Below are 12,646 nucleotides of genomic sequence, written 5' to 3'. Positions count from 1 at the left end.
TATTGACCTCCGTATATGTTCATGGAATCCTGATCCTATGTGTGTTGTGATGATGAAAAAAATATGACCCCTTGTTAATTTATGAGTTGTGTATATGTGTGCCCAAAAAGGAATACAGAAAAAGCGAGGGAGGGGGGTGTACATGGCTAGGGATGGGGTAAGGTGTCCACTTTTAGTTGGTGAGGTTGTTATTTTTTGTTATGAATTTGTTCAAGGTTGGTTATTAGTTTTTGTTCTTATGTGGAAAAATTATCAACTAAAAGGGGGTGTATGGTAAAGTGGTAAATGAGTAAAAGAAATGACTTCGGGAGGGACAAAATTAGGTGTCTACAACGACCAATGTATAATAAATTTATTATTATATATATTTCATTATGTTATACATTAAGAAGTTATTATTATATAGAAGATCCATGTTATGTTATATTTGGTTTTATACAACTAGAAAGTCTTAATGTTGTATAAGGTTATATTATACCTTCTGTTAAGTTTATATTTCATATGAATTAAAATATGAAGTAATAATATAGAAGTTGGAATGCTGTAGAATATGCATTATAATATTGGATCCTCCAAAAATGCACTACTATTGGAGGATCCGACCGGCACATACATTTTTGAAGAGTCCGGCCAACGTAGCTTGTTTCTATTTTTTTTTCTCTCATAGCACTTCAACCTTCTTTGAGACAACTTAAAAATGTTGGTTATAGTAATTGAATAGTTAAAAAGTTTTAGAATTGGCCATTGTTCTAAAAAGGATCAACTTTTATGTTGCCCAGCGCTATCTTAATGCTTGGCTGTTGTAGTTAATGGAAATCTTTTTTGATTACTGATCAAATAAGTTGCGAAACCAGAAGTTGGAGACGTATGAGAAATATGATTGGATAATATTTTATATAATATCCCAACAACAAATTCAGGACTTGTAGTCTAGTTCTTGATATTTTTCAGTAAAGAATTGTCACAGCCCAAAACCATGACATGCATTACATTTGTCCCTTGAGCTATGTGATCATCTAGGTGCATACCATGTGTACGTATATTGTCTTTATATCACTTCACTGTTTTCTCTCTTTCCTATGTGGGTTGACCTAAACTGTCATATGCATTCCTTGTTCAAAATCTTGTTATCCTTGAGACTGTCCTCCTCTTTGACTCTCTTGTGGGCATCACAAGAACAATTGATCTGATCATCCTCGATAAGATGACCCTGCATCTTCTCTGACCCTTTAATCGAATCTATTAGATAATTTGTCTTTCATCTTATTATTATGTTATGTGACTAGTCTCTGCTTGTTTATGAAAAATGTTGCTTATTCTGCAAAGGCTTTTCTTGAGTCGAGTTTCTTATTAGAAACAACCTCCGTAAAGTCTGTGTATAACAACACCCCTAATGGGATCACACTAAAGTATGTGGTACTGATTGTCCCAAGGGGCGATTACAAACAACCTTTGTAAGGTTTGCGTATATTTCACCATTCGAAATCTCACTTACGGGATCACACTGGTTAAGTAGTTGTTGTTGTTGTTCTGATTGTTTTGAAGGGTGATTATAACATTTGATTTTACCGCGCAGATGTCAGCAGATGAGTTTAGAGATGATAAAGACTCCATCTTACAGAATCTAAGAGACAGTGCTATTATGGATCCTAGTTGCGGACAGACTGCAGTTATTTAGAAGAAGGTCATTATGATTCCTAAAAGTGAAGTCATGGTACATGCCATTGTAACAAATATTGTCAAGTTTGCTAGAAGCTATGGAGATCTAAGTAATGGCTCATGCAAAAGAAAATATGAATGTTATAATGGCATAATTTCATCGCGAAAATGATCAAATGGTAGAAAATCCAGAGCTGTAATTATTGAAAGGTGATCTTCAGGGCTATACAGCAACTACTGTAAATATTCTTGTAGTAGAAACTCTGGAAAAAATATTAATATGTGAAGACTGGGTGAATTTTGATAGTTAATACACTCAGTCTGGCTCTTGGTTAGAAAATTGAAATTTCTTAATCAATTTTTTGGTGTTAGGACTAAAGTTTTAAAGCACTCATTTCTTTTTGTTGAAATTCATATACAGGTATATTATTATTGATCTAACTTCTTTTGATATATGTAATTAGTTTCCTCCTTTTATGACTCTTGTAATTGAAGTTGACAATATACTTGAGTTTAAATGCATAACATATACTTTTTTTTAACCTCTTGGGAAATCATTAATTTTTCACAAGCTACGTTTATTTAGTACTGCCATCTTGGGGCTGTTACGATTTCATCATAAATTCGTTCGAATGTATAACAATATATTATACATTCGTAATACATTCGTTGTTGTTTAAACATAAAATTGTACATGTGACCAGTTATAAAGGTAATAGATAAGGCAATGCAATATGATCTATGTATAATGTAACGCATCGTATTATTTTCAGTATGTAAATTCTTTTATAAGTTAATAATACATTGAACATGTAATTCATACATTTAGAGTTATGTATTACATAACATCATACAAATTGTTAAAAGTTTCTTACTTAATAGAAAATAATGAAAATTTAACATCATACGTATTACTAAAGTATAAAACTATATCATAAATTAATTACATACCGTTGTCGTATTTTACGTTTTTTACTTTATGATTGTTTTCAATATTAAATGTATGATTAGTACGCAAATAAGAGTAAGTTATACCAAAAACAATTTATATCATACATATATACTTAAGTATAATACATTATCATACACATAACACATTATTGAATGTCAACTAAAATTTGAATAAAATACGACACATGAGTGTGTCTTTTAATTTTATTGTTCCAAACATAAAACTGTACATGTGGTCAGTTATAAAGGTAATAAATAAAGCAATACAATTTGATCTATGTATATTGTAGAACATTGTTATGAAAATGTCAAACACTTATTAAGAAGTAAACTTCAACTAATAATTAAAACATAATTCAAAATTATACAAGTGTGTCAACATAATCTAAGTAAAATGATTATTCAAGAAAAACCAAACTAAGCATCAACATATAGATAAACCAATTATCTTCGTCACGTTTTCTTTGGGAAGAAATCGCACGTTCTTCGATTGTGACCTGCACATTTCAATCCTTCATGTCTGGCATTGGAACTATCGAAAGTTCATACGTCTTGACAATGGTGTTTGACCTGTACAATTCTTAGCAGTAACAACCATAATCTTTTACATCAATATTTTTACTTTTGAATACGGCAATTGCGTGTGGACAGGGTATTTCATCAATTTGATATCGACCACAGTTGCATGTACCATGATCACTATCAATAATGTACCTCCTTCCTGATTCATATACACAGTAAAGATAACTACCAACTCCTTTAACCTGTTAGAAATAAATTATTTAATACAGATGTTCCGAATGATTCATACAAGACGCCTTGAGGACCTATTTGCATCTTTTGTTACGACAATGCAGTATATAGATGCATCAAATATAAACAGGTAGTCAATGTATTAATATAGATATAAAATTCCTAATTTTAATTAAAATGCTGAATTGTCCCTGTTACGGTTTCATTATTCATTTGTTCTAATGTATAAGTACATATTTTACATTATTTATACGTCTTTCAACAAACAGATAACAGCGTCCAAACAACAATTCCATCAAAACACCTATTACAAAAAAAAAAAAACATACATTAAACCTTCAACAAATTAAGATAATATTTTGTTCATACCTTTGTTTGTTAGATTGTTTAGCAAAGGTGTTGAAGCCATTCGATATCACATATTTTGCCATTACCGAATGAATATTGAAAAATTCACCCCACCAACCCAACCCCCTTTCCCATGCGCCCCTCTCCTAGCCCTTCAAAATTTTCCCTCTTTTTCCCATAGAAACAAGCACACACACACTCTCAACGATACACAACACTCACACACAGGGATATACACACAGTGATCTACACACTCACACAGATAGAGAAAAATAGAGTGAAACAGAGGAAAGGCGAGAGGAAATAGTGGAAAAGTGAGTGAAAAATATTAAAGGAAACAAATAGTAAACGAAAAGGTAAACTCAGATCCGATCGAGTTTTTTCGGTGAAGTTTTAATCGGAATTACCTCGACATCACGTAATCCGACCACTTCCTCCCAAAATTCGATCAAATCCAGGGACTAACACCCAAAAACCATCGAAATGATTAATTTGCGACTCCCAAATACCCGAATGACGTAATAAAATGAGGATGTTCATATTTATTTTCTACAGAAATGAAGAACGCAGTATAAGATTCTTTTTTTCCCTTAGCGTAAATATACAGAGAAATGCTTTTATTGTGAGGTTTAACAAAATATTTGAATTAACTTCCAGTTACTATAATTACTCATACACTATATAATATTAGCTAATTAATGGCTATAATTAAGGAATATAAAGATAATATCTTATTTATTATCTTAAATTTAGGATTAACAGTTTTATCATACATTCAACTTATGTATAAGGGACATACTAATGTATGGGTATATTTTTAAAATCCGAAAGAGAGAAGGCCTTAAGGGATTTTATGTAATTACTTTGTCTTGGGAGGGGATTTATGTGATCTATACATCTTTTAAAGCCATGCTTAAAGGTATTTTGAATGGTACATTTGTGAACAAAAATGATAAATATGCACCCTTTTTTTTTTTAACCAGGGGCACTCTAAATTACAAAATTGAATGGGATATTTGCCAACTTCCCCTAAACTTTATATGCCACCAACCACTAAATTTGTCTTTGAAAAGCCTGTCTTAAATTATTTCGTCTTGAAGTACTTAACAACCAACTACAATTTGAAATATTTGATTGATCGACGAATAACATCATTGATATCCCATGAATATCCATCCAACTGATCATATATTATCAAGAGACAATGTGCACTTGGCAAGTTCCTAAATCTCTTTCATAAAAAAATAATTCAACAAGTCTTTTGTTTTCTCTTTGGATCTTTTCATGACACGTGTGTGAATTTTTAGGTCGAAATTTTATCCAACTACACAAAGTTAAAAGTGTTTTAATCCAAGTGATGAGTGCTATTATTTGCACCTTAGAAAGTGGTGCATATAGTGGGTTGGACATATAAGTCAAAAGGATCACACCAAAATGTGTGCATTCTACCCTTAATTAAAAAGTTTCAAATTCAGATTTTAAATGAATAATATTTTGTTAATAAGCGTTTTCTCCGTTGAATGAGTCTATTCAATACAAATTCAAATTAGTAATCCAACAAGTAGGAAAAAGGACCATAACGAGTAGCGCGAGATGTGTTGATAGATGCATGAAATGTTTTCGTCCTTAATCAAAGATTGTGAATTCAAATCTTGAAAATGAAAAATATTTAGTCAACGGGCATTAAGCCCCACAATCTATATATGATGCAAATTCATTAGTAGTCCAAAAATAGGCAAAATCAAAAGACCATCCTGAGATTCGAGATGTGCATGATGGATTGCTCAAATCTCGTCATTCTTAATCGAAGATCTCAAATTCAAATTAAAAAAGTGAAGAATATCTTGAAAGCGATTATTTCACCCGCACAATGAGTCTATTTGGTGCAAATTCAAAATAATAGCCGCCTAACAAATAAGGTGGCCAGTTAGTGATCCACCATTCTCTCATTACAAACATATATCAGATGTCTCTATTCTTCCTATCCATGTATCATATACACGGATCTATCTTACCCAATAATTTAAAGTAAAGAAGTTAAAAAGTTATATACACTACTAACAAGAATATGATGTAGAAGAATATGTTGTATTCGTGTGAAATGTGATTTATCCATGTAAAATTAAGTGATGTATTCAGAAAAATGCGATATATATGTGTGAACTAAATCTAATATTTTAGTAATTTTGTAGAAAATTAGAATAGAAAGTAATTAGCTCGAAAAGGCTGAAATTTATATAATTTTTTGCTTAAACTAAATTATAAATGGAAAAGGCTAGGGAGGGACGGTTGTGCAAATCATGGGTGGAAGGTGCACATTATCTTTCTTCTCGACAAGTGCATCTATAAGGTCCACGGGCTTCTTTAGCGTCACGGGTCCATAAATAAATAAATGTCCACTATCCCATGCATAAACCTTAAAAGACACAATTTGGACCAACAACAAAAAAACAAGAAGAGTTCACTAATATTGCTAGCATGATAGTGCAAAATAACACTTTTCATTTCAGTCTTTTGATCATTTTCTTGATCTCACCTCATTATCTAGCCTTCAACAACGGTGGTGGAGACGAAAGGGAGATGACCTCATTGGAAACATTCTCATCCCCTAGTGGTAGTGGAAGTGGTGCAGCACATGGACCTAATTGGAATTACAACTGGGGTTGGGGTTCTAGCCCTGGAGGAGGATGGGGTTATGGCTCTGGCTCAGGTAGGTCTCCTAATGGGTTAGGTCGAGGTTGGGGTTTTGATTTTGGGTCTGGGAGTACAGAGTCTGGTACTGGTTATGGCTTTAGTGCTGGTAGTGGTGGTGGTGGTGGTGGTTATGGAGCTGGAAGTGGTAATGGTGGTAGCTTAAGAGGAAGAGAGATGCCTTCGCCAGAAACATTTTCATCCCCTAGTGGAGAAACTGGTGTAGCTCATGGACCTAACTGGGATTATAACTGGGGTTGGGGTTCTAGCCCCAGAGGAGGATGGGGTTATGGTTCTGGCTCAAGTAGGTCTCCTAATGGATTTGGTCGAGGTTGGGGGTATGGTTTTGGGTCTGGGAGCGGGTCTAGTACTGGCAATGGATATGGTTCTGATGGTCATGGTGATAGTGGTGGTGATGATGGTCGCTCAGCTGGCTATAGTAGCGACCCCACGCCATCAATTTCAAATGAGAGAGATCATTGTGGCTAATAAAACATATTGGTCATGTACTACTTACAACATGTTATTTGTTTACAAATATAAAGAGTATTATGAACTTTAATGTACGTGTTATAATAGAGTCTGATATGTCTTGTATACTATACCATGAGAATATAGTAAATGAATATAATGAATAATATATTCATAATAAATGTTTGCATAACATTTTGAGTTTGTATTCTAAGACATAACGAAACTACTTAATTCTAGTACGTCGCAAACATATGTCGTGTATATAATCAAAAAGAGTTTTACCCATCTAATAGTATAGTTTGTCGTTGTCGATGATATACTTGGTGTACACCGTATGTATAATCAATATATCGAGGACTCCTACAAATTATACAATTACATGGATAAAAAAATAGTTTAGCCAATAATTAAAAATATTCTATTTTGTTACCATATCAATATTGATGGTCATAATCTCAAATTTTTTGTTAGTAATTTAAGATTGAATTTAAGTTATATATGATGACAATGTAACTTTTTTCTTACACTAATAGCTGAATATTAATTTATACTAACATATTAATTATCATTTTTATTTATTAAACTACATATTAAAGTAATATTTTTATCAAAAAAATTTCCTATAGTTACCTAACATGTTTAACTTATATAGATCGACAGGTTAAACAATTTTTACACAATTAGATTACCTAAAAGTTATTCACATGTAATATAAGGTTATAGTTTAATTCTTATAACAACAACAAAAGTAAAGAATTAACTTAATTAATTTTATGATATATATATATATATATATATATATATATATATATATATATGTTAAATCGTAATTAATAAATAACCTGATTATATAAATATATAAAGAACTTGTCCTCCACTCAAGATCCTAATTCATTGCTTTCGCCTTTCTTTACTCTCTCACTTTTTTTTCCTCTTTCGCTTCTCCGATATTTAGTCATCTCAAAATCAACATATTCGAATTAAAAGGGAAACTATAGCTTATTGCGCAAAAAAAAAAAAAAAAAAACTAAAACATGCATAGATCATCAAGCACAAATCGATTCTCAGACGATTATTCCACGAGTTATTATTCATCATCTTCTATTTCATCACAAAAAGTGCCTCCAGCACTAAGAACATTGTCTTTAGAAGCCAATGGATTATTACCAATATATGAACCTCTCTCTGATATTGCTAAAAAGGAAAAATCTCATGCCAAATTTGCAGCAAATGCTGTTCATATTATACCACTTGTCTTATTATTATGTGTATTTATCTTATGGTTTGTGTCTAATCCAGGTAACATAACTTAGTTCTATGTACATATTCTATTTTCTCCTTTGTTTTTAGCTTTTTTTATGATTGTTTAAGTTCAGACGAAGTTAAGGATTGATTCAGTATCGAATCCCAGATCTTTTTAGACATTTTCGGTTAAAAGAAGGGTAAATTTCATAAATGATTGTATATTTAAGATTTTTTTTATTCATTAAGTTATACAATGATGTTTTCTAACAGAAACATCATAAATCTTTCACCATACTAACGAAAGCCGTAATTAATTATCAGAGAAACCTATATTTAGATGAATGAAAATTTTATAATGTACGTGCTTTCTTACGGTGAATGAATTATTTTTTTTGTGATTATTCACTCATTGGAAGGTTTTGAATTTTCCAGCAATTGTGACTTTTCTGTTCATATATTTGTGATTTTAATGTTCGAAAACATAATAATGCAACTTCAGTTAAAAAACGAAGAAGAAGAAGTTATGGCTAAGTGATCATTTATGAAATTTATCACAAATATTTGTGACAATGTTATTATTCCATCCTAAATATTTTACGATGAGCGATTATCTGACAATTGAGAATTGTCATAAATCTGTTACAAAGTCAAATGGGTCTATGATAATTCTTGTTTTTTCTTGTAGTGATATATATATATTTTATGTAAAAAGAAATAGTTTCTCGACTTTTTGTCATTATTTAAAAAATCAATTAAATAAGTGAATTTAACCTACAACTTATGCATTTCTCTCTAATTATGAAAAACTGTGGCTGTGTTTTTAATTATTAATTAATTAATCAACTAAACAAACTTGTCTCTTAATTATTTGTAAAACAGACGTTGATGCACCATTAAAAGGGGAAATTATTGCTACAACAATAGAAGGATTGCCACTTGAAGGAGATCTCGACCCTGATGGCACAGAAATTACTAATTTACCCCTAGATTTGAGCGATGTCGATTTGATAAAGCAAGGTCAAAGTCTCCAAAAGTCCTATATCGAAAAATAATTTCTCCATGAAATTGTTTTTGATACTAAGTTGTTGATAATCACACCAACATGAAAGTTTCATTATGTCTATGTATTACCTTTAGAAGGGTTCAAATTTATATATTACATCAATGAAGAAATACCACTTATTTTTTGACTTTCGCTTGTTTAGAGTGATGATTTACAAGGCCAATACATTGATAAAAGTTTTATTTAAAAACAAAATAAAACTAGCAGAAATGTAAAAGTTTTATAGTTTCATGGAAAGAAGCAACCTTAGAGAAAATGATTCCTGTTTGATAAAAGTTTTATTAAAAGTTAATATTTTGCTACAAATTTAAAAAATTATAGCAAGTAATTCATAAATGTAGTTGAGGAATGATATAAATTTTATAAAATTATAGCAAAATATTTTAAATTATGTAATATATTAGAGAATAGAGTTAACAAAGGTTCAACAAAATTATTTAAAACTATAAAACATCATTTAACTCAAACATACTTTTACAAAAGAAAATAAGTATTCAAGTCCTTGTCAATCTTGATTCTTTCGTCACTTCTTCACAAGCTACAATAACAATTCAAACAATCAAATAAGAAAATGATAAAGTATGATAATTACTTAAATGTTAAATTTAACTATTAATGTGAATATTTTCTTCAAGAAATTACATATTTATTAAATAAGTGATATAAAATAATATAAATAAGCACTTTGCAGTTAGATTTACATCATTTGATTGTCGCCCTTGAGTTGCAGTCGATGATATATGCAAAAACAAGGTCCTCAAATTAATCACTTGGCCAATGACGATATTCTTATATTCTGTTCTGGTAAGATTAACACTCTTTAAGTTGATCATGAATTGCTTACATGAATATGAGTTGAATTCTAGCAAAAATATTAACAGGAACAAGAGTTACTTTATGATTGATGGTTCTATTCCCGAAAAAAAGAAAGAACATTGTCACTTACTCAAATTGTACAAAATCAAGATTAACTCACCAAATATTCCAGATCAAACAACCTACTTGAATGCCCACCTCGAATGGGAATGTTAGTAACTTACCAACTATGTTGGTCAACCTATTTGGTCGATCATATGAATTCTCACATCATCATTATAACAAATAAAACAACTTAGTGAATCTTGCATCTTTCACAATTTCAAGAGCAGAAATGTTGAGTACTGTTATAAACCAAACGGGAGAGCCCAACTCAAAAGACTAGTCTAATAGGTGGGAGAACCCATTTGGCTTATAATCCCCTTAACATTTCTCTATTTTTCCAATGTGGGACAATTGGTTCATAACAATCCAATGTTATAAATCAAATGGGAGAGCCCAACCCAAAAGACTAGTTTAATAGGTGGGAGAACCCATTTGGCTTAAAATCCCTTTAGCATTTCTCTATTTTTCCAATGTGGGATAATTGGTTCATAACAATCGCCTCCGCTTGAGAACACCAACGACCTCGTTGGTCACGGCTGAGCCCAGTTGCTCACAGCTAGAGCACCCTTCTTAGGTCCAGGCCACCACTCCTGGCGCATAGGCCACCACTCCTGGCGCATAGCTCCACACGTGGATCGATCCTCGTTGGTCATGGCTATGCCCAGTTGGTCATGACTGGCACCCCTCTTGGGTCCAGGCCATCACTCTGAGTCACGACCCAACGCGTGACACTCTCAATGAAAGCATCAATGTTATAAATCAAAGGGAGAGCCCAACCCAAAAGACTAGTTTAGTAGGTGAGAGAACCTATTTGGCTTATAATCCCCTTAGCATTTCTCTATTTTTTCAATATGGGACAATTGGTTCATAACAAGTACCTAAATTGTCTAATCTAAACTTTAAATGAGGTGATTTGCTTAATTCAACATGGTATCAAAGTAGATATATGTAGCTCACATTTACTAGATTCAACTAAGCTAGTCTAGAAATATATACTTGAAAATTCACCAAAATTTCAACAAACATTGAACCCATAATTTCTAAGAAATTTATACTCCTTCTGTCCCTTTTTAACTACCGTCTTAGATTAAAATAATTATCTAAAAATCATTATCGCTTTAGGAATTCAGGAACAAAATCGACAAAAGTTTTCAAAGTATATCCTTAACATTACAGAATTATGCACAATACTTAAAAGGAAAAAATCAGTCAACCATTATAAAGTAATCATAGTCAAGTAAATTATACCTTGTATTTATCATTTTCTTAGCAAGCATGAAAAGATCTAAAATGATTGATGAAATAAGACTGACAGAGTATGTTGAACACGTCAAGTTTAACTTTTGGATTTCCCCGATTAATAAATATAATATCAAGACAAACAAAAAAATTAATACTAGTACTATTTTCATAACCAAAATGTATGGATAACCTTCACCAGCTAAAGAAACAAAAATATTATCTGGAGATTTGAATTATAGAGGGTTTAGGAGGGTGGATCTTAGGAAATACAAATGAGGGTCTAAACAGTTGAAAAATAATTTCAATCAGAATTTAGGAGCAGTAGATTAGACAATTAGTAGTATTATTTTGAGAAAGATAAGAAAGAAAGAAATGAAGGAGTAGATGGAACAACAATACTTTGGATACCATGGGCTATGTCGGTCTGATCAAAACCTGATCGACTAAGCTCCAACATGTATGCCGCATGAATTTGTACCCTTATGTATATAACAGCGTCAAGTCATTCCAAACCATCCTCATTGAGGGATTATGAGAAGTCATTCAAATTACTTAACAAACCATACCTACGTCGCAAAATGTATTGAATAGTAAATCCCTTTGACTCACACTTTCTCGATTAACCATCTGATTCTCTAAGCCCATATTATATTCATGTTCAACCCAACAACCATCTAATAGATTTTTAAAGCTTCATATAAAGTTAGTACCCTCATATCATACTAATAAATTCATGAGTTCATAATATAAAGAAACTCTATGAATGTTGCGGGAATATTATAGTACTTAGACAATTTATGAAAATTAGTACAAAATGCTTCCTTGAAAACAAACAAAAGGTTTTTTTTTTTTATGAAAATGGAACTTCATGTGTTGGAACTTTCAAAATCGATTTACCATTAAATTCATAAACTTTATACTGTCTCAAAAGGGATCATAACATTTCGTGATTTCGTAGGGTTTATGATTTGCTCAATTTTATAAGAAAAAAAAGTTCATATACTAGGTCAATCGAATGGGACAAGAACCAAAGTGATTAGCATTCTTGTCTTCTTGAATACAATTGATGAGTTGAATAACTAACTTAAGATAAGATATGGCTATAACCCTAGATTATCAAAAGGACACGTAAATGGATATAAGGAGGTTATAACTGAAGGAATTATGAAGTTGAACAACTTTACATACCTTGAAGAAGAAATTTACGAAAGAACTTTTGAAGTGAAACTCTAGCATTGATCACTCTTTTAAGACTTAGTATTGGAGTTTGGGAGAGGAGTGAGAGATTTTAATCGATAT

At 31.6% G+C, this 12,646-nt stretch overlaps 2 protein-coding genes across 2 annotated transcripts; both read left to right on the top strand.

Annotated features, from left to right (window-relative positions):
- Nucleotides 1-6,082: 6,082 nt before the first annotated feature.
- Nucleotides 6,083-7,066, top strand: LOC107872610 (putative glycine-rich cell wall structural protein 1). Its single transcript, XM_016719249.2, has one exon. It carries the CDS (start codon nucleotides 6,190-6,192, stop codon nucleotides 6,889-6,891), a length of 702 nt encoding a protein of 233 aa, XP_016574735.1. The 5' UTR covers nucleotides 6,083-6,189; the 3' UTR covers nucleotides 6,892-7,066.
- Nucleotides 7,067-7,835: 769 nt separating this feature from the next.
- On the top strand, nucleotides 7,836-9,311 carry LOC124890016. The gene is made up of 2 exons (XM_047401907.1): nucleotides 7,836-8,175; nucleotides 9,001-9,311. Exons 1-2 carry the CDS (start codon nucleotides 7,911-7,913, stop codon nucleotides 9,171-9,173), a joined length of 438 nt encoding a protein of 145 aa, XP_047257863.1. The 5' UTR covers nucleotides 7,836-7,910; the 3' UTR covers nucleotides 9,174-9,311.
- Nucleotides 9,312-12,646: the final 3,335 nt, after the last annotated feature.

The sequence above is a fragment of the Capsicum annuum genome, unplaced genomic scaffold (genome assembly GCF_002878395.1).
Source record: "Capsicum annuum cultivar UCD-10X-F1 unplaced genomic scaffold, UCD10Xv1.1 ctg1000, whole genome shotgun sequence".
NCBI lineage: Eukaryota > Viridiplantae > Streptophyta > Magnoliopsida > Solanales > Solanaceae > Capsicum > Capsicum annuum.
This window is presented reverse-complemented; position numbering and strand designations above follow the sequence as displayed.